Here is a 24996-nt window from a genome sequence, read left to right as displayed (position 1 = left end):
AGCCAATCTTTTCAAAACAAGCTTGCCGGCAATTGTCCAATCACACACTGCCATTTGAACTTACATGTTGGGCGGGGCGCAGACAGCGGTACTGACTGTCTGTGGTATTCCATTATAGCTTCGGATATTTCAACAGAAATCATGTATTTTCCAAATTTTGCTTTGTTATTTCACTGACTCTGACCTAGTGAATGTGGATAGCACCGATCTAATATTGAGAGAACACACGAGCAGATTACCAGGTCGTCAGCTCCCGCGAACAATTTAGCAGTGAAGAGGACAACGCAGAGGTGCGTCGTCACGACATGGACAGAGCAAGATACTGCCAGAAAAGATCTTACTTCTTGGTGGTAAGTTTATTCATTTAAGTGATTAGTATAATTGGCTTTATTCTCACTTTGGGTTTAGAAAATACTTTCAGAAGTTGATGTCGATGTTCTGTGGATTACTGCGTTTCTGTTTATTTGACACGAGTTATCGTCTAGCTATCCATTGACGTCTATCAACTTAATGTTATAGATCTAGACAGTGACATAAAACAACTATAAAAACATTGCACACTGTGTTTGCAGAAAAAAAGGTTATTTAGGTGATTACACAACAGGCTTGATTGTCCCTAAGTAACGTCTTGTGTTTTAAATATTATAATGTATTTTAAGCTCTAATAAAACTTACACATTTGTGATATTTAATTCATAGTAAAATCTACTTAATTATTAGTAGGCTGTCAGTTTTCATGTCAATTCGATAAATAAATTGAGTTGTAATCACCAACTATAAGCTTTCACAAAAAAATATCTTGCACTGAGAAATTAAAACGATGTTAAATAATGAAATGAGAGATTTTATATTTAATATTTAGCCTAGCCAAGGAATTTGCACATTGCAAAGACATTTTTTTTATTAAACCTGTGAGTAGATGAGGTCAAGTCGAGTAAGTAGTAGTTGATCCTCTTGATTTGTAACTTTTTGTTAGTGAAAAACAACAAAAACAGTCAATAGTGTGTCATGTAGCAGCTAAGTAGCTAAGTGACCTATTATATATTAACAGATATTTGAAAAATTGCGTCCCCCGCATGAATATGTATTTTGCCTGATTATGCATTGAATTATGCAATCGCATAATCGTGTTTTTCTCGAGGGACTGATTCATATGATTTTATGTGTGGTATTCAGCTTTTTTACATTTAATCAAGTCGTTATCAGCTGTCACCAACTTGTAACTTTCAATAGAATGTTCTGTCTTTATTAATAATGAATATTGAATAATTACTTTAATAATAGCGTGGAAGTTACAGTAATGGTTCATTAAATCATTTAAACAAAATACAAATTATATATGAAGAACTAGTGTTTGTTCTGCCCTAACTTTGTATAACATGCAACTTTATTTTTTCTTGTAGAGCTTCCAGGGATATTAGCATCTCTCAAATAGGCCCTGGAGTCCATGAAACGAGGTTCATTCAGCTCAAGCCCAAGATCATCTGAGCTGTGTCTTCCTGAAACCTCAGAAATGGTTAGAAAATTCTTTATGATAAAGAAAAATCCTATTTGTTATAATAATTATATCTGACTTTTTGTGCATTAAGTGTTCTGAATTAAGTAACAAAGTGACAGCTTTTTATTAGAATTATAAATGAACAAGTTTATACTAATGCTTGTTTTTTTTTTATTCTTTCCAGATTTCCCTCGGTGGTTCTGATGTCCCCAAAAGAGTCTATGGCAGACTGAACAAGTCACAAACTTCTCTTTTTACTCACGACTTGGCCACTTTACTTTTTGCTATTGCATTTCACTTTGTTTGACTTAAATGATTAGTTCACTTAAAAAAAAAAAACTTTTGCTGATAATTTACTCACCCCCATGCCAAGATATCCATGTCATTCTTTCTTCACTTGAAAAGAAATTAAGGTTTTTGATGAAAACATTCCAGGATTTTCTCCATATAATGGACTTCATTGGGAACCAAACAGTTCAAGGTCCAAAAGACAGTTTCTGTGCAAACTGTTCAAAGGGCTTTAAACGACACCAGACGATGAATAAGGGTCTTATCAAGCGAAACGATCGGTCATTTAAAAAAAAAAAACAACGTTTCAGTTTTATAAGCTCAAATGGTCGCCTTGCTCTGTTCTGTTATGCATGTTCATGATTTTCCTATTTGAACTCGTTCATCAAAATTAACAAATGTTTTTCTGAGTCATTAGGTTCATTCAACGAACGAAATGAATGAATTGACTCGAAAAAAGATTTGTCAGGGCTGCCAACTCTCAAGCATTCAGCACGAGACTCTCGCAATTGAGCCAATTCTCATGCTTTCACGACAAATTGACTGTTAGCCATTGGACCTTGAACCGTTTTGTTCCCAGTGAAGTCCATCATATGGAGAAAAATCCTGGAAAGTTTTCATCAAAAACCTTAATTTCTTTTCGACTGAAGAAAGAAAGACATGGACATCTTGGAAGACATGGGGGTGAGTAAATTATCAGCAAAAGTTTTTTTTTTTTAAAGTGAACTACTCCTTTCAGTTAGTTAATTTATTTATTTATTTATTTTTTGTTCTGTTTAATACCTCTGCAAATCAATGCATTTTATGTCAATGTATTTTGTTTAGTTTTCATAATGCTTTACTGATGTAGTGCATTAAAGTTTATCTTTCAAAGAGTGTTTGTGTGTTTTGTAGAAATATTTGTTTTGTTGAATTAAAATGTTTAACTGTATTTTTAATACATTAAAATATATTATTTTTATATTAAATGGTTTTTGGATAAAATATATTTTTAATATGTTAATAGTGGGTCCTAAAGTGTTCTACTAATACATTATTAATAAGCTGAAATTATATTTAAAATATACTTAGAACGCATTAATGTGAAGCTAAAAATATACTAATGCTGTATTTCTAAAGTCGATTTAAAGTGTATTAAAATACACTTTAAATAAGTGCTATTATATTACATTAAATGTACTTAAAATGGTTCCATTTTAGCACAATTTAGTATAATAAAATATATTACTATTACCTTAAAATTGAACTTAAATACATATTAAAATACACTTAATATACTTGAAGTTGTTTCAATTTAGCACATTTAATACATATTTAATACGGTACACTTAAAATACATTAAGTATATCAAAATAAGTACAATTTAAATATATTTCCTTTTCACCTGGGTCCTAAAAAAATAAATAGACATTTATCGATCTTGAGGATATAAATAAAAGTTCTTCTCTCTAATTAGCAGAAAATGAAAGTGCATTTTGAACAAAAATTGGGTACAATTGCATTTTTATCCCGTTAATCAGTCCAATTAAACAGTTAGTTAACCAGTCTGACGAAGATCGAGCTCGCTACCTGAGTAGGCCTATACTACATTTTTCAAATTTTCTCAACAAATAAAGTTTTTGTTTTTCCTAAACTATTCTTTGAGGGTGTTTAAGGGTGTAAGCATTTCACAACGAGAGCAAAACTAATGCTCGAGTACATACATGTATAGTCATGGTTCTTTTTATTGTTTCTTTCATTCTTTCTTCAAAGACCTTTATTCAATCCGTACATTTAACAGGTATTGAATTAAATCACATGAAAATGTTCTTCACAATTCTATGTAATGATGTCACAGCGTGTCCTCTCTCTCCTCAGCCGCACAGGAGAGGAAGACAATGAAGCACCGTAGAGACAATCTCCTCAGAAGAGCTGTGAACTCAAGTTTCTTACAGAAAAACAACAAATTATAAATAAAAACAACAACAACACAGAAGGTCTGAGAGCCAAATGAGCTAAAGTTTCAGCAGCAGATGAACGCGAGCTGTACAAACTCTCCCAGTTTATTACTGTAAACACCGAAGCAACAGATAATCATAGCGGGAAAACTCAATCCCAACATAGCAATTCTCTGAAATAACTAATAATACTAAAGAATCAGTTCTCAGACTAAAGATCATTGATAACCTTCAAGATGATATCTAGATAATGACGATACTTTCGTATATATTAATACATTTATGTTTATTTGAATTACATGCTTGTTTTAGTACCTATTGCGTGTGAATGGCATTGTGAGAAATAAAGTAGCCAAGTGATTAAAAAAACAAACAGTTTATACATTGTTTTGTCAGTCCCACAGGTTTTGCTATTGTACTGAAGTCTGCTATAACACCACCTCCAGATGGAAGAAGATAAGAAGTATTCGTTATTTTAATCTCGAATCTGTCCGTCCAAGAACATGGATGAGAACCCAAAGTGGAGATGGAGAATGTGTGGAACGGTTCACCCAACAACCCAGTCCCGACCAGGAGAGATTAGAGCTAGCGCTAATGCTAATGCTAACCGCTAACCACTATTAATGCCAGATCCAAAGCTCGAGGATTCTCCATCCCTTATCCTTCGGGTCAGATCTCCGTTGACGAATGAAGCGATTCCGTCCTTGTGAGGTGAAACACAACTGGGAGAGTGGCGAACCTTAATGACGGGTTCTCCTGGGAATATCGACCGTAACTAATAGCAGTAGAATTGATTCATATTTAATTGTTTTATTATAAACTTTTCTCAATTATCTGACGGCTAGCTGGGGATTCCTTCTACTCATCTTTCTCTACTATGACTTCTCCGTGAAGAACCCTCCTCCGCTGACGCAGCATGTGGAAGAAGAGCTGAGGAAACACTGGAAGAGAAACAACTTTGAGAAGAGAGCCAATTCATCGAGACAAACTTTACGTTGGCTTCACAACGGCGTATTAAACTTTGAACGTTTTATAAGCTTTGGACTTAGTGAAGTGGAAAGGGAAAGAACGACATTGCTAGCATGAATTAGCATGTTGTTAGCATTAATTATGTTTGCTAACCTGTTTAACAGGTTGTTAGGGTTAATTAACACGTTGCTAACATGTTTAGCAAGTTACTAGGATGAATTAGCAAGTTTTAACTTTGCTAACATTGCTATTATGTTTTAACAGTTGGCTTACATATTTTAGCACATTGCTAGAATGAATTAGCATGTTAGCATTAATTATCATGCTGTTTGCATGTTTTAACATTCTAACATGTCTTAACATGTTGCTAAAATGAATGAGCATGTTTTGCTCAGTTTTTAGTATCAATAAGCATGTTGCTATGATGTTTTAACATTCTAACATGTTTTAACATGTTGCTAGAATGAATTATCTTTTTTTTTCATTTCTAGCATGTTTTCACATTTTGTTAACATGTTGCTAGGATGTTTTAACATTTCTAGCATGTTTTAACATGCTTGCTAGTATGAATAATCATGTTTTCCTAGCATGCTTAAACAGGTTTTCACTATTAATTAGCATGTTGCTAGCATATTTTAGCATTTTGCTAACTTGAATTACAATGTTTTAACACATTGCTAACAAACAGTTTGCTAGCATGTTTTAGCACGCTGGTCACGTAAAAAGTCCTTAATCTAATCAGAAAATCAGCCTTGGCTTCCAGTGAATGACAGCGATTCTGTAATTTACATAGCATGTTGCTAGCAAGAATTAGCATGTTTAACACATTGCTAGCATGATTTAACATGTTGCTAGTATGAATTAACACATTGCTAGTATGTTTTATCAGTTGGCTAGTATGTTTTGGCATGTTGCTAGCATGAACTATGTTTTGCTAACCTGTTTTAACAGGTTGTTAGGATTAATTAACATGTTGCTAACATGTTTAGCAAGTTACTAGGATGAATTAGCAAGTTTTAACTTTGCGAACATGAATTAGCACATTGCTATTATGTTTTAACAGTTGGCTTACATATTTTAGCACGTTGCTAGCATTGATTAGCACATGGCTAGCATGATAGGTAAATAAGACATTTTAGATTATTGTTCTTACGTGGGATGTAGGACAGCATGACGATGATCAGGAAGTAGTAATAGTCGAAGGACACGTTGTATTTGTTGGGAAGCCTGAGCGAGAACATGCCTGATCTCCGAACATACGGCAAGGCAGCTTGTATGGTCAGCAGTTCACCAACGACTCCCAGGGGGTACATGACGATAAACAGGTTATACCTGAGGAAAACAGAAAGACAAAGCAGGAAAATAAATGCGACATCACACATTATAACCACACAAACACACACATCAACAATTATTACGTAATTCAGTTTTGGGGAAAGTTATTAATATTGCGAGACACATGCATATTGGCTGGTCCTGGTCCAATGATGTAGCAAAGCCTGAAATCACGTGACATTAGCAGTTCGATACTCGCTCACAATCACTGCTTTACAAACAAATGATTCGCAGAATCTTCAAAGCAGAGTTTCAGACTGCAGGGCTGGTAAATTCGCAGAGTTACTTTTAAAAGTAATCCGTTACTGATCTCATGAAGTAGCGTATGTATGACACGCCAATTCGTATTTCCATTTTTGGCGTGTTATCAACACACATAATCGCTTTTCAGCGTGTTTATGAACGCCGTTGACTTAACGTTATTACTGTATATATAAATATATGACTTACCTCAACCCCGCCCCTAAACCATCCCGTCACTGGAGATTTACGACTGTTCCCTCACCATCCTAGGAAAGAAAAAGATCGCTCCCCAGATGTAGATCTACATTTTGCCTCGTTTCACGCGGAATCCCTCGGACGTTAATGGTGTAGACATACACGCGGATAGCTCAAAATGCGTCGAGATAACACGCCACTTGACTCGAAATTGGCGTGTATGCTTACGCAAAAGTCATGATGTCATGTTGGCTACAATATTGAGTTACTCCCTAAAAAGCAACTACTCGCTTTACTTAGTTACTCTTTATGAAAATTAACTGCTTTTTTCCTGACCTGAGCTTGCGTGCTTGTTTTTCAGTAACAAAATAATAAAAAAGTTTTATTTTAGGCGAATGTGACGAAGAAAATGCAGATTGTGTACGCTCAAACAAACCTTTCAGCTGTTCTGCCGTTCCGGATCGCAAAAGGAGAACGTTAAGCACACTTACTTCAGCAATAAATACAACTAATTAAAATAGACGTGATGTTTATCTAAAGTCGTGTTTGCTTCATCCTGTGGTTAAATTGGATCAAACACTGGCAAATAAAGTGAGATTAAAGGCACAATATGTATTTTCTTTGCTTTAAAAATAGCAATGTTGTATATTTCTATTAGAAGTGTACTTACTGTAGATTATCCCGACACTTTCCACCAACTTTCAAATCCGGAGAAATGTATCGTTTAATTCGAAGACACGGGATGTTTCTTTATTTCCGTTTCGCCGCCCGTCTATAGCGTCATATAACCTTTGACACCTCTATTTTCTCTAACTTCCTGCGGAACGCCGGACTACCGCCAATAAAAGCAAAGAAAACGACGAAGAAAGAAAAAAGTAGTTGCTAGTATCATTTTGCAACTGGAGAAAGTAGCTTCAAATGCAGTTCACTAACGTTATCTTGTTCCATATCATAGTATAAACGTAATTATAATTGTTAACGAAAGGTGAGCGTGTTTTTTAAATATCTATTAATACTAGCTAGATGGAATATTGATATAATAGGGGTCTGATAATTCTGTTCGAAAAGACGTGATTGTTAGAGCGCGCGCGTTCCAATAGAGTGCCGAAGTTACGACGTCCCTCTATAGGCCAAACGTGGACGTGAGTTAGCATTAGCACTCCCGGTTCCCTCGCTCTAAAGTTTATCGGATTTTTGAATGAGTTTTTGCTAAATCGCCTGAAATAAGGTCTGTGCTGAACAAAGCCTCAAAATATTTTCACGTTTTGATCTATGATGACACAGAACACACAGTTATAACCTGCTTGTGTTTTTTAAACTTTATATAAGCTTTAAAATGAATCAATTTTGGATTAACTTGTAAAGATTATCTTGATAGACAAAACTCTTTTGTTAAACACAGATCTTATTTTTTGCGATTTTCCAAAAGTCTATAGGGAAAATGCAGAGCTTTTCGGTCGAGTGAACGCGCCGCTAGCGTCCGAGTCGTCCTACAAAATGATGTCATCACTTCGGCACTCTATGAACTGGTGGTCATTGACCGCAACGACAACTCCCGTGAGCCCACGCTCTTTCCCAAAGTACGTCTTTTGTTATTATTTTGATTGAGTGCCCCCTGGTGGCCAAACATTACATACTGTACGTTTAAGTCTATTTGTATTATTTAAGATATTTAATTACTGCATGTTTGCATAATTTTCTTTTTTGAGTTTGCAATTGACTTTTTTAATTAATTTAAGGAATACTGCATGCGTTTTTGTGCAAGTGAGATGGAAGGGCCACATTTGGGGAGTTGAGGAGGTTTTACATTCGCCATGTCGTTCATAAATCCTCTCCCGTGGCCTCATGGGATAGAAAAGTGTCCGTCGGATGAACACTTCAGAATCCCACCGAAAGTGGCCGGTCATTACGAGGACTGGGAATTTAAACACTTCTTTTGAGACGCAGTTTTTCGCCCACTATATAGTAGGAAGTAGCAGTCAAGCAACAGGAAGTGACGGTAACTGCAAGTGTTTTGTCTCTTTTTCTCACTGGATTTCAGTGCAGTTGTGGTTACTAGGAGCCAGTGTTAGTTTACTGTGCTGAAATCGTTGGTGAAGTCTCTTTTGTTCAAAATCTGTTTTCAATCCGTACTATTAGTAACACGCGTAAATCAAAAGTCACACACAGGATTAGGGTTAGGGCTAACAATCCTAGCAAGCTGCGTACCTTTAGCTCTACGCACGTGCGTGTGAGTATGAGCATGCTCAGTAAACCACGCCGTACCTGGCCCACTTGATGAAGTACGGCAGATGGTGGATCAGGTTGAAAGTGTAGAAAGAGTAGCGAGTGATCTCTGTAACCGTCCACACCACTAAGAACAAGATCACGCTCTCCGCGTTCTGAATCTTAGTATGCGTTTCAAACCAGAGAAAACAATATTTACAGCCCATTTAGAGATTGGCGAACAGTGAACATGTCCCATCATTCCCATTATTAGTAACAGTCCTCCTCATGCACACCGACCTGTCTGATGCTGTTTGCAATAAACCAGACCATGAATATCCGAGAGCACACTTGGACCCCAGTCACAATTACAGACGTCCGCACAATTCCTTTAACACACCAAAAACAACACCTGAAAATATCTTCATATCCCTGGAAGCAAATATGTTAGCGTCGCACTTTAAAATATAGTACATACCAATCGCACAGTGTCCGATCTGAAATAAAAATAGCCAAAGCGTAAGAAAAAGAAACAGAGATATAAAAGCATGATAAAAAACTGATCTTTTATGTCTTTTTTTACCCAGTTCCAAAATTTGAATTGAATAAATAAATTTACAAATGATTGAAACATAAAAATGTCAAATAAACACTTGGTAACTTCTAAAGTATTTTAAAATGCCAAATATCAGTCGATATATTGGCCCTGGTGATAAATCGGTCGACCGCTATAGTAGTAGTTAATTAATGAGGCTAATGCGGGATGCGGGTTCGTGACTCTCCTGTTCAAACTCGTTCAACAAAATGAACAAATCTTTTTCCGAATCAATTCATGCGTTTCTTTCGCCAAATGACTCGGAAAAAGATTTGTTTATTTTGATGAACGAGTTCGAACAGGAGTGCGTTACAGAACAGAGCAAAGCGAGCGTTTGAGCTTATTAAACTTAAACTTTGTTATTTATTTATAAAACGAGTGATCTTTTCGCTTGATAAGACCCTTATTCATCGTCTGGTGTCGTTTAAAGCCCTTTGAACAAGTTTGCATTTTGTACTGAAAGTGTTTTTTGGTTTGGTCCCCATTGAAGTCCATTATATGGAGAAAATCCTGGAATGTTTTCATCAAAAACCTTAATTTCTTTTCGACTGAAGAAAGAAAGACATGGACATCTTGGATGACACGGGGGCGAGTAAATTATCAGCAAAAGTTTTTTTTTAAAAGTGAACTACTCCTTTAATAAAACAGGGCGAGTGACGATTTGGAAAGATTACTGCAGTTCAGTTTAACACGCAGAGGATTCGGGCCAATAGAATTTGCCACTCAAACACTGGTTTACTTCTATTGTGGTCACAGAAGACTTTGAGGAAGAGGAAACATTTTTTAAATTAATTTGTATTAAAAAAAATGGGTTCAGAAAAGGTTTTTTCACAGGAGAAGGTTTTTGTTTTTTCTTCCAGATTAACTAATAGACATAAAAATACTGCAACACTGGAAAATAAAATAAAGTAAAGGTTTAAATCACATATCATGATGCTTGAAGGCATTTGATCTTACCTCCAATAGTGCAAATGTCTGGAAACATTTTAGTGTCCTTGCTATATGTTTGTACAAGCCTTTATGGGTTCCTTTCTGAAGGTAAAAGCGGACCATGGAAACAGCCAACACAAGCCACCTGCAATCACACACACACACACACACACACACACACACACACACACACACACACTCAGTTAACCGGCAAACTCAACCAGTCACCAAACGCAACACTCACAGTGCATTATGGGAATTATATAGTTGTTGAGAGCACAACTTCTCGTCGCAATGCATTGTGGGACTGCACTAGATATTCTCCACTATGATTTTGGAAATGACAAAGGAAAAAGAGCACTATATAAGGGCTTGTCTTGTTTCATAAAAGACAAATAATAGATATTTAACTAAAGATTCAGAGTACAAAGTATTTAATCACTTGCATGCAGACGGTTACAAGTCATTGCGTAGGAGATAAAATATCAAACTATATTAAAGAGAGGGAGCAAATCGTTTAACAAATCTCTTCATTTAAAGGCTCAGTAATGTTCAACGCCAGAGATGTGGAGATCTGAATGTGGGAATTGGTCAATTGTACACGTTTTCAGCTGTCAAAAACCAGACCGTTTCTGTGTATTTGTGGCACTCAGAGAAGTGTGTTGTATTCCATAGTTTTTTGACATATTTAATTTCCACAATCCACATTATTTATTCTTCCCTTTAAATAAAAAAAGCATCAGCTGTGTGCAAAGAAAACTACATCTGGTTTTTGACCGCTGAAAATGTGTACAATTGACCGATTTCCTCACGGAGCCTTTAAACTGAGCCTTTAAAATGAGGAGAGCAAAAGAAAACTTTATTAAGAACCAGAATCTGAAAGGATATTGAGATATCTTTAATACTTCTTGATTTACAGGCATGCAAACCTCGGGAAAAAACACAAGAAGTGCCTTTTCCCATATTTAAACAATCACCGTTGGCATATATAATGCAAAAAATATTGCTAAAGTCCACAGATTTGACTAATAGACCTACTAATCTCTGTGTGACAATAACATAATGATGCTGTCCTCTCTCTAAAGTCATTACCCCAATGAAATTTGGCTCCAAATCCCAAAATTGTCTTTTCACCCCTTGACCAAAATATACATCCGTGACATTTCACTTTATGGCTTTCATCACTATTTATTTACGTCTTTCTTCAGGAATTTTGTTGTTAACCGTGGTTGATTTGACTTAGAATGATCCTTTAATGCAATTTCAGCTGAAATTAATATGTCATGTAATATTTATTGCACATTTCATTTGTAATGGCGAAGTTGTGATTTATTACATTAAAAAATACATTAATTTTACATTAATAGTTACAATTATAATCAGGTTGCATGTGCTTAAGTATATTAGTCAAACTTTTAAAAATTATTAAAATACAATGATTTATGAGTAAAATTTAAATTTGACATTAGTACAAAGTAAACTTTATAAATGAGAAAATACGTGTATTTTCATTAGCAAGCATACATGTTCATTGATACCATTTTTTACTCACAAAAAATATTTTAACAATTGTACTACACTATTCATTACAAGGTAACACTTTATTTAAAGGAGTCCGTGTTACAGTGTAATTATACATTAAGTAATGATTATTAAGTACATTACTTTAGGGTTAGGATGAGGGGTTGGTTGCATGTAATTATGCATAATTTATAATTAGTAATGTAACGTGTAAAAGGTTCTTTAGTTAACAATCTTAGTTCACATGCACTGAGAATGAACAACACTGCTTCAGCATTTATTAATCTTCTTAGTTAATATTATTTTCAACATTTATATACGTTGTTAAAATCAAAGGTTGCATTAGTTAACATTAGCATTGTGAACTAGCATGAACAAACAATGAAAAGCTGTATATTTTTTGAAATAACATTTACAAAGATTAATAAATACTGTAACACACGTATCGCTCATGCTTAGTTCATGTTAGTTAATACATTAAATTAACTAATGAACCTTAAGCGCGTTGTTTTTCCCAGAATCGAGTTCACACGGGATGACGTGAATAACGGTCTCATGATTATTATCGTGCATTTTATTCTTCTTTGTTGAATTTCGCCAGTCGAGCGAGTTCTAAACATATCGCGGTGACGCGCGCGGATCCGTATTAGGAAACACTGAGCTTCGGTTTCTGAGAGGAATATCCCAGTATAACCAGCAGCTGACCACTGTACAACACACTGACCACTGTAGAACACACACTGCGGGTTTAATGCAACACTCGGTTACACTTTAAACTGTGTCCGTGTTACATATGTTACATGTACTTACCGTAGTAATAACAGTACATTACGCATAATTACATGCAACTAAACCTCAACCAAACCCTAACCCTATAGAAAGTACTCGTTGTTAATTAATATTACTCAGTACTTAAATGTATAATTACAATGTAACAATGACAGTGTAACCCAATAGTCTCTCTTAGAGATTTAAAAGTAGCTTTAAGTAACAACCAGTCGAGTGATTTACAATGCGGCGAAACTTAACAGACAGGAGTGTGTTCAGACACACAGGAGTGTGTTGAGCGAGTAAAGCAGCTCAGACTGATCTGTTACCCGGCTGTCATGGCGATGTTGTAGAAGGTGAGCCATGCCGTGGCGATTGTGCCTTTTATCCGCTTCTTGTTGTTGGTTTGTTTCTCCTCGACAGACCCGTCCTCCTCTCCGGACGCCATGACACCACACGCACGAGCCTCGCGCGTGCACAGCTGGGGGAGGAGGGGGAAGGGGGGATGGGTTCTCCTGTTCAGTCACTCATGCACATCTGGAGATATCATGAGGGCATATTATCACAATCTCATCCCACAAAAAAAATAAATACAAATATATATAATACAAGTATTTATTATATAAAGAACTGAATCCCACACTTTACTCCACTGCATCCCACGCTTTACTCCACTGCATCCCACACTTTACACCACTGCACCCCACGCTTTACTCCACTGCATCCCACACTTTACTCCACTGCATCCCACACTTTACTCCACTGCATCCCACGCTTTACTCCACTGCATCCCACGCTTTACTCCACTGCATCCCACACTTTACACCACTGCACCCCACACTTTACACCACTGCATCCCACACTTTACTCCACTGCATCCCACACTTTACTCCACTGCATTCCACACTTTACTCCACTGCATCCCACGCTTTACTCCACTGCATCCCACACTTTACTCCACTGAATCCCACACTTTACTCCACTGAATCCCACACTTTACACCACTGCATCCCACACTTTACTCCACTGCATCCCACACTTTACTCCACTGCATTCCACACTTTACTCCACTGCATCCCACGCTTTACTCCACTGCATCCCACACTTTACTCCACTGAATCCCACACTTTACTCCACTGCATCCCACACTTTACACCACTGCACCCCACACTTTACACCACTGCATCCCACACTTTACTCCACTGCATTCCACACTTTACTCCACTGCATCCCACGCTTTACTCCACTGCATCCCACACTTTACTCCACTGAATCCCACACTTTACTCCACTGCATCCCACGCTGGAGATGGAGATACTGAGATCTGGAGATATCATGAGGGCATATTATCACAATCTCATCCCACAAAAAAAATAAATACAAATATATATAATACAAGTATTTATTATATAAAGAACTGAATCCCACACTTTACTCCACTGCATCCCACGCTTTACTCCACTGCATCCCACGCTTTACTCCACTGCATCCCACGCTTTACTCCACTGCATCCCACACTTTACACCACTGCATCCCACACTTTACTCCACTGCACCCCACACTTTACACCACTGCATCCCACACTTTACTCCACTGCATCCCACACTTTACTCCACTGCATCCCACACTTTACTCCACTGCACCCCACACTTTACACCACTGCATCCCACACTTTACTCCACTGCATCCCACACTTTACTCCACTGCATCCCACACTTTACTCCACTGAATCCCACGCTTTACTCCACTGCATCCCACACTTTACTCCACTGAATCCCACACTTTACTCCACTGCACCCCACACTTTACTCCACTGCATCCCACACTTTACTCCACTGCATCCCACACTTTACTCCACTGCATCCCACACTTTACTCCACTGCACCCCACACTTTACTCCACTGAATCCCACACTTTACTCCACTGCACCCCACACTTTACTCCACTGCATCCCACACTTTACTCCACTGCATCCCACACTTTACTCCACTGCATCCCACACTTTACTCCACTGAATCCCACACTTTACTCCACTGCACCCCACACTTTACACCACTGCATCCCACACTTTACTCCACTGAATCCCACACTTTACTCCACTGCACCCCACACTTTACACCACTGCATCCCACACTTTACTCCACTGCATCCCACACTTTACTCCACTGCATCCCACACTTTACTCCACTGAATCCCACGCTTTACTCCACTGCATCCCACACTTTACTCCACTGAATCCCACACTTTACTCCACTGCATCCCACGCTTTACTCCACTGAATCCCACACTTTACTCCACTGCATCCCACGCTTTACTCCACTGCATCCCACACTTTACTCCACTGCATCCCACACTTTACTCCACTGAATCCCACACTTTACTCCACTGCATCCCACGCTTTACTCCACTGCATCCCACACTTTACTCCACTGCATCCCACGCTTTACTCCACTGCATCCCACACTTTACTCCACTGCATCCCACACTTTACTCCACTGAATCCCACACTTTACTCCACTGAATCCCACACTTTACTCCACTGCATCCCACACTTTACTCCACTGCATCCCACACTTTACTCCACTGAATCCCACACTTTACTCCACTGCACCCCACACTTTACTCCACTGCATCCCACACTTTACACCACTGCACCCCACACTTTACACCACTGCATCCCACGCTTTACTCCACTGCATCCCACACTTTACACCACTGCACCCCACACTTTACTCCACTGCATCCCACGCTTTACTCCACTGCATCCCACACTTTACTCCACTGAATCCCACACTTTACTCCACTGAATCCCACACTTTACACCACTGCATCCCACACTTTACTCCACTGCATCCCACACTTTACTCCACTGCATTCCACACTTTACACCACTGCATCCCACACTTTACTCCACTGCATCCCACACTTTACTCCACTGCATTCCACACTTTACTCCACTGCATCCCACGCTTTACTCCACTGCACCCCACACTTTACACCACTGAATCCCACACTTTACTCCACTGCATCCCACACTTTACACCACTGCACCCCACACTTTACACCACTGCATCCCACACTTTACTCCACTGAATCCCACACTTTACTCCACTGCATCCCACGCTGGAGATGGAGATACTGAGATCTGGAGATATCATGAGGGCATATTATCACAATCTCATCCCACAAAAAAAATAAATACAAATATATATAATACAAGTATTTATTATATAAAGAACTGAATCCCACACTTTACTCCACTGCATCCCACGCTTTACTCCACTGCATCCCACGCTTTACTCCACTGCATCCCACGCTTTACTCCACTGCATCCCACACTTTACACCACTGCATCCCACACTTTACTCCACTGCACCCCACACTTTACACCACTGCATCCCACACTTTACTCCACTGCATCCCACACTTTACTCCACTGCATCCCACACTTTACTCCACTGCACCCCACACTTTACACCACTGCATCCCACACTTTACTCCACTGCATCCCACACTTTACTCCACTGCATCCCACACTTTACTCCACTGAATCCCACGCTTTACTCCACTGCATCCCACACTTTACTCCACTGAATCCCACACTTTACTCCACTGCACCCCACACTTTACTCCACTGCATCCCACACTTTACTCCACTGCATCCCACACTTTACTCCACTGCATCCCACACTTTACTCCACTGCACCCCACACTTTACTCCACTGAATCCCACACTTTACTCCACTGCACCCCACACTTTACTCCACTGCATCCCACACTTTACTCCACTGCATCCCACACTTTACTCCACTGCATCCCACACTTTACTCCACTGAATCCCACACTTTACTCCACTGCACCCCACACTTTACACCACTGCATCCCACACTTTACTCCACTGAATCCCACACTTTACTCCACTGCACCCCACACTTTACACCACTGCATCCCACACTTTACTCCACTGCATCCCACACTTTACTCCACTGCATCCCACACTTTACTCCACTGAATCCCACGCTTTACTCCACTGCATCCCACACTTTACTCCACTGAATCCCACACTTTACTCCACTGCATCCCACGCTTTACTCCACTGAATCCCACACTTTACTCCACTGCATCCCACGCTTTACTCCACTGCATCCCACACTTTACTCCACTGCATCCCACACTTTACTCCACTGAATCCCACACTTTACTCCACTGCATCCCACGCTTTACTCCACTGCATCCCACACTTTACTCCACTGAATCCCACACTTTACTCCACTGCATCCCACACTTTACTCCACTGCATCCCACGCTTTACTCCACTGCATCCCACACTTTACTCCACTGCATCCCACACTTTACACCACTGCATCCCACACTTTACTCCACTGAATCCCACACTTTACTCCACTGCATCCCACACTTTACACCACTGCATCCCACACTTTACTCCACTGAATCCCACACTTTACTCCACTGCATCCCACACTTTACACCACTGCATCCCACACTTTACACCATATTCTTTAAGAAAGGGTTGTTTCAGTGTTAAATATGAAGCTCCATTGATAAGAAGGAAAAAAATATTTACTAGGGAGGAGGAACTCTGTCAGAGTATCTATCATCTTAAAGTTTTTAAATTTCACACGTAAATCTAGTGTTTTTACGGTATATACTGTAATGTTAAAGTAATTTGTAGCAGGGGGAGGCCAAAGATCTATGTTTCTGAACAAGTGTTTCAGCAGAGTCTGAAATTAATGTTATTGAGTCCAAAATGTCAACTGAAGACACCAACAAACATAGGGGGATCCTGATCCTGTTACACACACACACACACACACACACACACACACACAGTAGTACAGTTGAATACATCCTGACATTTTGTTGTACTTATTATTCACAGACTAATGTACCCTTTCGTCCAGCTTTTGTCCTCTTGAACTCTTGAGATGTAAACGGGACGCAGCATTATTCGCAGATGTTTTATGTGGGAAATGGAGGAAAACGCTTGAGAGAAACCAGTCTCAGTTCTGCCCTAGCCAACGAGCGAACAGTGTGTGATTGTGATTCAGGCATTACAGGTCAGAGGTCAGATTGGATCAGAATATTATCCAGTTCCCTCTAGTTGAAGATAGCTCTGGCCGAGAGTGTGTGTGGATGTAGTGTGTGTGGATGTAGTGTGTGTGTTGTTGTAGTGTGTGTGAGTGCACAATAGTGAGTGCAGAGTCAGCATGATCCTCTCAGCGCTGTGTTGGAACATGCCGGAGCGTCGGCACAATACCCCCCCCCCCACGCTCCAGTTCGGGGTCCACGGCCGACAGCAACTCCGTGTTTTCTTTTTCTCTTCTTTCTTCTCCTGGCATCCCTTCCTCAGCATGGGCCGGGGGAGCCGGATTAAGTTCGCTGTGTGTGAGGTGCTTCAGTTCTCCAGCTTCTGCGTTCCTCTCTTCATCATCATGCAGCGCTTCGCCCTGATCGTGTCTCGAGTGAAGGTGAAGAGCCGATCGCACTACTCCTCCACCGCGTACTGGCTGATCGTGGCCTCGTCCGTGGCCTACGTGACGTCCGTGGCCATGCTGATCTGGCTGCCCATGAAGTACATGGTGTTCATGAAGAAGAGGGCGCTGGTGGCTCGGAAGAAGTGGTGAGACAAAACACGAGGGGCTTTTCTTATGGGTTTCATGCAACACACAAATAGCTTCACTGAGAAACTGGAAAAATAATCATGGTAAAATCACATTTTACAGATTTGCTACTGTAATATTGTATTATTTGAAGTGCAGTGGACAACCATGTTATGAATATGATAATGCCATTGGTGCTGAATGATTGCCATATAGTATTAAAGTAAAGTCCCCCTGAGGTGAAAATCCAGCGTTTAATGTTGTTTATGTGGTGTTTTTTAAAACCGTGTGTGCGTTGATAAGTGGACAGCATTGCTGAGTATTTCCTCCTTAAAACTGCAGTGAACCAAAAACACGCTTTGAAATCGCTGGTGTTTCATAAACCACCTTGTAACCAATCAGATCAACGTGTGATCGACAACCAGTGGATCTCTGAGTGAGTGAGTGGAGGCGGGGCTCATTTGCATATTCGTAGAAAAAAAAAGTTGAAATATGTAATTTTGGTGATCAAAGATGAGTTTTAAAGGGATAGTTCACTTTGAAATTAATTTTTGATGTGTTTTATCTTACCTCAAGGGCATCCAAGATGTAGGTGTTTTTGTTTTCGCAGTATTTTCAATTTTGACATTTTTAGGTCAAACCGTTCGTGTCTATCAGTCATATAATGCAGGTCTATGGTCACCACCTCAAAGAGCAGCACAGAGAAGTCAAAATTAAACGACTCGTAAATGTAAGTACACATTAATGGCCTAAGACATGAAACAAGCGGTTTGTGTGAGAAAACGAACAGTATTTATATTGTTTTTACCTCGTGTAATCACAGCCACAGAGCGCCCGTGCACTCAGATCAGTTGGACGTGGCTGTGATTACACGAGGTAAAAACGATATAAATACTGTTTTTTTCTCACACAATCCGCTCGTTTCATGTGTTAGGCCATCAATGTGTAGTGTACTTACATTTACAAGTCGTTTAATCTGGACTTCTCTGTGCTGCTCTTTAAGGTGGTGACCATAGACTTGACAGACAAGAACGGTTTGACCTAAAAATATCAATGAAACTACTGCGGAAACAAAGACACCTACATCTTGGATGCCCTTGAGGTAAGATAAAACATATCAAAAATTAATTTCAAAGTGAACTATCCCTTTAAAGGGTTTGATTGACTACAGGGGGACTTTAACACAATGCCGCTGTGCAGAAATAGCATTGGGGTGTAATGTAATGCATTATGTCACTCATAACTGTTCTTTGATCAAATCTCAATATGATATCAGGGGATATAATGGTTTTCTGCTTTCAGGAGACCTGTTGCGTTGGCCTATGTGGTTCTCTCAACACTGCCCTGTTTCGCCTTCCTCATCGCCAGCTCTGAGGTAAAATCATGGTTGACTTATTCACAGAAAATGTTATACTTCATGGTCTCCAGATTATATGCACGATGTCTTCAGATTTACTCTAATGTTTATTTCAAACGGATGCATTTTGCATTTAAACTCACATTTCTGACATTCTCTATTCAGATTATCCAAGGCATGATCCATGATCCTGGTGTGCAAACATCTCTCTGTTTTACCGTCGTTCTCTCTGCGTTTTAAGGTCCAGATTAGGAATGATCTGCGGTTGGACACGTTTGCTGAGCTGCCCGTGTCTTTGGTGCTCCTGTCGCTGATCTGCATCGATATCGTGGAGAGAATCCGATACTGCAGACTGACGGGTCGAGGTGAGTCTCGTCTATAGACCATTTCACAAGATGTAAACAACACTGGTCCAGAAGCACTTCCTGTTTCAGTTTTTTAACACTACATAAAAGCTGGGATAAAATACAACCAACAGAACATTTAAAACTGAATCAAAAAGTTAAACAAACACCTTTAAGATGTTTTCTTTACATGTGAAATAAAAGGAAGTGTTTCTGGACCAGTGTTGTTTACATCTTGTGAAATGGTCTATAACAGCAGCCCAGATCCACAACGCTCTCGTACGGCCTCAGACGGCTGGGGATGATGAAGCACAGGGGTTTTATAATGCTTTTAAAAGAGTTTTTACTATATGTGCTTATGTAACTCTTGCCATGTGATGGAGTAGAGCTTCAGTTGTGCAAAAATGGCAGTATGATTAGCGGTGGGAATCTGTGATGATCTCAGCCTGTACCTGTGGTGTGTTTTGTAGTTTTTCTTATGCTTTCATGGTTAATAATTGATAAATCTTTTTTGTCGATCAACTATCCCTTTAAAGTTCCCCTGTGGTCAATATTTGTATCACTTTTTCCTTGAAAACATATGTCTTAAAATACCTCGACACCATTGCCTCATTTAGTATGCGCGGTGGTTCTATGAATATGCAGATGAGCCCCGCCTCCACTCCGTCACTCAGAGATCCACTGGTTGTCGATCACTTGTTGATCTGATTGGTTAAGCTCGTGTGTGACGTCGGCGATTTCAAAGCGTGTTTTTGGTTCACTGCAGTTTTAAGGAGGAAATACTCAGCAATGCTGTCCACTTATCAACTTACACACGGTGTGTGTTAAAGCGGATTAAACACACCACATACGCAACATTAAACGCTGGATCTTCACCTCAGGGGGACTTTGCTCTGCAGGTACTGATTGTGTCCAGCAGGGGGGACTATAGAGAAGAAGAGCAGCTGAATAAAGTGCGAGAAGTAAAGCCTCCGGGTTTCTGCTGATATGAAATCACAATATAACAGGAAATCAGCATCTTTTGGGGGTTAATATGAGCTCAGGAAATTCTAATCCACACAGGAAAAGATTCAAAGCCAAACACAGAGATTATATGAGAATGAGACAGGGAAGGTATAGGCCTATTAAATATTGATATTAAAAAGTAGAGAAATAGTCATTTGTTTTGATAGAAGAACACTGTTTAACAAAGTGTACATGATCATAATGATCATTATAATATAATGATTAAACCAAACTCTGGACTCAAGGGTGTAACATTGGTGGGGATGTATATGTATTTTTACTTGGTTATACTTATGTATTATATTAAAAGATTTGTACTTTACTCAGGTGCAATTAAAACTGAATTACATTTACACACACAAAAAGTTTTCCTTCACATTATACAGCATGGCGCAAGCTGATTGGCCCCCGCTGATCCTGCAGCCAATGAGATTGCTTGCTCAACATTCGAATCGTCCGGTTCAGTTGTTCATCTTCTAAACACAAATGAAGACCTTTTTGATGAAATATGAGAGATTTCTGTCCCTCGATTGACAGTCCACACACAAACATCACTTTATCACTTCAAAAAGTTCATAAAGAGATTGAAAAACGAATCCATAACGAATCCTCAACGGTTCAGTGCTGCGTAACATTAGAACGAAGCTCTTTGGTTTTCGCACGTCAAGCAAACATGCTTTAGTGTTTCAATGTGTTCGGCTCAATTCATTAGGATTAGTTTTACAATATCTTTATGAACCTTTTAAAGGAGTAGTTAAATTGATAAATTACATCCAAGATGTCCATGTCTTTCTTTCTTTAGTCGAAAAGAAATGAAGGTTTTTGAGTAAAACATTCCAGGATTTTCTCCATATAATGGACTTCAATGGGGTCCAAAAGACAGTTTCAGTGCAAACTGTTCAAAGGGCTTTAAACGATTCCAGTCGATGAATAAGGGTCTTATCAAGCGAAACGATAACTCATTTAATAAATAAATAACAAAGTTTAAGTTTTATAAGCTCAAACGCTCGCCTTGCTCTGTTCTGTGTGTCTCTCCTGTTCGAACTCGTTCATCAAAATGAACAAATCTTTTTCTGAGTCATTTGGTTTATTCAATGAACGAAACGAACAAATTGACTGGGAACAAGATCCGTTCATTTTGATGATTCGATGAACGAGTTTGAACAGGAGAGTCACGAACGCGAGAACGAGAGTCACTTAAACTTTGTTATTTATTTGTTATTATCGTTTCGCTTGATAAGACCCTTATTCATCGTCTGGGTCGTTTAAAGCCCTTTGAACAGTTTGCACTGAAACTGTCTTTTAGACCTTGAACCGTTTGGACCCCATTAAAGTCCATTATATGGAGAAAATCCTGGAATGTTTTCATCAAAAACCTTAATTTCTTTTCGACTGAAGAAAGAAAGACGTGGACATCTTGGATGACATGGGGGCGAGTAAATTATCAGCAAACGTTTTTGTTTAAAGTGAACTACTCCTTTAAAGAGTCAAATGGTCAGTTGCATAGAAGGTCAATGGAGGGACACAAATATCTTAGATTTCATCAAAAAGATCTTCATTTGTCTTCCGAAGATGAACGGAAGTCTTACCATGTTTAGCACGACACGAGGAAGAGTAATTAATGAGAGTTAATAATCATCTGAACTCTGAAAGGATCATTTCTTTATTCTTTATGTGTTTGTGTGTGTTTGTGTGTGTTTGTGTGTGTTTGTGTGTGCACACAGCTAACGAACTGGCTCGAGACGCCGACATCCCGACCCTGCAGACACACATTGGAAACGTGACTCCGGTGGTCCCTCCTGCGCCGGCCGGCAGTGCTGCCGCAGATCTCAGTGTCGGGGCGGCGAACGGGTCAGTGCGAGGACCCCCCGCCGGGCCCAACGGGTCAGCCGCTCCGGGCCTGCCAAACAACGGAGCCGTTCCAGCCCATCTCGCCAACACAGCCGTTCCGGTGCCTGGGAATGGAGGACCGGGCAGCACCGGACAGCAGATTGGCAGTGGTCCAAATCCTGGTGTTCACTTCCAAACCATCGCCTCTCCATACCCCGGACCTCTGAGCTTCCTACAGGCCAGCGACAGTCGAGCTGAAGTCTTCGGCGACAGCTTCTTGTTCTGGTTGGACACGGTGGAGATGGTTCGGGTGGCAGGACACACTGCTGTGTATTTCTCCGGCTGGGCTTTTCCGGTTTACCTCTTCTGCTTCCTCTCCACGGTGCGGTTGGTCATCACTCCCCACAGTCCCCTGCTCTCGCCTCTGGCCGTGCTCTTCCAGGACCTGCCCTTCCTCGTCTTGAGGTTGGCACTCATCAGCCTTTTTGGTTTTGTAACACCAGTGCTGTATGTGATCAAGAATATACTGGTCTGTCTGGCCTACATTTACTTCAACTTCATGACTAAACTGCGGATCTTCAACACTGAGAGGATGTTTTAATGGGAAATAACTCTGAATAGTAATGTTTGTGTGCACGGCTAACATTATTTTCGCCGTTTATTATAGTGGTGCAGAAATAAAAACTACATATAAATGTTAAAAGTTACACAGGTTTACATTTACATATCTTAAATATTAGAGAAAGACATATGATTTAAGGGACGCCAAAATACTACTATAGCAATACCAGTGGCTTCATTATGTTACAATACATTGCATGACCCAGTAATCCTCAGACAGCGTTGACTTATTTCCAAATAGTCTTTGTGTGGGGGAAAGTGGACAATGGAAACATTTCTTTGGAATGGAAAACTACATTTTTGGTGGTTATGGAAGACAGTATGGTTGCTTTTACTTCAGGTAGTTTTTTTTTTAACATTTATTTTTGTTATATGGAGTTTACAATGAATCTGTCTTGGAAACTTTTTTATAATGCAATTAACATTTATTTTTGCTACTTTTCAAATGCATTTTCCGTATAAATATTGTTTACTTTTGTACCAGATCCAGACTTTTAATATTCATCTATGAAAATTCACATAAGTTTGAAGAACTACATGTTCAAACAAGAAGTTTAGAAACATGACCCATTGCAATATTTATTGTGCAAAAACAATTTTTAAAATAGCACTTTTTTACAACACTCACTGTTGTGGCATAATTTCCACGTCATTGAACAATTTTGCTTCTAATAAAGGTTGTTTTCCTAATGTTTGTGTAGTGTTTGAGACAACAGTGATTTGGGAGGAAAACTAAGAAAACAAGGATAAAATATGTCACGTTTCGTCCAATGAAGAATATCAAAGTAAAAGTGTTGTTTATATAATAAAGCATATTTCGGTAATCCAACTCAAAGAGAAAGCAACCAAAAATGTGTGCAAGCACAAGCAATACCGGACTACTGAACGAGCGGAGGTGAGGAACGAAATACACAGTGATGAGAACATAATGACTAACAGCTGTGATGATCAATGAGATTTCATGCGTCCCAATTCGCATACTATCCGTCCTAAATAGTATTCGAAAATAGAATTAGTACGTCCCAAATCGTAGTATGTTGAAATGAGTGTTTCAAAGATACCCATATGGTCTACTTTTTCCGGTCAGAATCCGAAGTGTAGATCGATGCACACTCTAACGGCTGATATTGCCCACAAACCATTGCGCGGTGGACGAGGATTCGGTTAGAGAACTACAAACACTTGTAAAAAGTGTTAAAAAAAAACTACAGACACGTAGTCGATACGGAGGACGCGCGAGTCCCCGCAGTTGTGTAGAGAGAGGTTTAGATAAAGAGCTTTGAGTGATTAATTATCGGTATCTAACCTGACGAAAATGAATTTATTCAATGTTGTCCACATTATATTGCATTTGCAGCAGCATTGTGAACTTTTGTAAAGACACGTTTAGCTATTACGTTTTAAATTGCAAACACACGAGGAGAGCGTGAAAGACCCACAACTGGCAGATGAACGTGCTCTCCGAAACGGTAGGAAATAAAATTTGATTGAATGGAGGATTTTAACTGTGACAAGATGATTGACAGGGCAGTTTACGGTGACAGGATGGATGCACGCAGCACGCGACAGAGCTGTCCGTTAAAGATGACGTGATAGTATGTCCCAAAGCTTGCCTACTCTTTTGCTACACACTCAAAAGTATGTACTTTTTCCTCACAAAAAGAGTACATACTTTTAGGACGTAGTATAAGTAAGCGAATTGGGACGCAGTAGACCTTATTCAGAGCAGCGCCA

General features: G+C 39.4%; 2 protein-coding genes and 1 long non-coding RNA gene across 3 annotated transcripts; 2 read left to right on the top strand and 1 right to left on the bottom strand.

Annotated features, from left to right (window-relative positions):
• Positions 1-71: 71 nt before the first annotated feature.
• Positions 72-1872, top strand: LOC120479253 (uncharacterized). The gene is made up of 3 exons (XR_016168393.1): positions 72-350; positions 1404-1516; positions 1683-1872. It is a non-coding gene; the product is annotated as an uncharacterized LOC120479253 (long non-coding RNA).
• Positions 1873-3492: 1620 nt separating this feature from the next.
• Positions 3493-12964, bottom strand: hacd1 (3-hydroxyacyl-CoA dehydratase 1). The gene is made up of 7 exons (XM_039673152.2): positions 12814-12964; positions 10223-10340; positions 9149-9167; positions 8971-9059; positions 8731-8852; positions 5846-6024; positions 3493-4664 (listed from the first exon to the last, which is right to left on the bottom strand). The coding sequence occupies exons 1-7, from the start codon at positions 12930-12932 to the stop codon at positions 4582-4584; spliced, it is 729 nt and encodes a 242-aa protein (XP_039529086.1). The 5' UTR covers positions 12933-12964; the 3' UTR covers positions 3493-4581.
• A 4835-nt stretch (positions 12965-17799) lies between these two features.
• LOC120480120 (transmembrane protein 236) lies at positions 17800-23904 on the top strand. Its single transcript, XM_039673066.2, has 4 exons — positions 17800-18125; positions 19408-19480; positions 19704-19827; positions 22536-23904. Exons 1-4 carry the CDS (start codon positions 17857-17859, stop codon positions 23240-23242), a joined length of 1173 nt encoding a protein of 390 aa, XP_039529000.2. The 5' UTR covers positions 17800-17856; the 3' UTR covers positions 23243-23904.
• The last annotated feature ends 1092 nt before the right edge of the window (positions 23905-24996 follow it).

The sequence above is a fragment of the Pimephales promelas genome, chromosome 1 (assembly GCF_988280905.1).
Source record: "Pimephales promelas chromosome 1, fPimPro1.hap1.1, whole genome shotgun sequence".
Classification (NCBI taxonomy): domain Eukaryota; kingdom Metazoa; phylum Chordata; class Actinopteri; order Cypriniformes; family Leuciscidae; genus Pimephales; species Pimephales promelas.
Note: the sequence above shows the minus strand (reverse complement) of the source record. Positions and strands in the feature narration are given on the sequence as shown.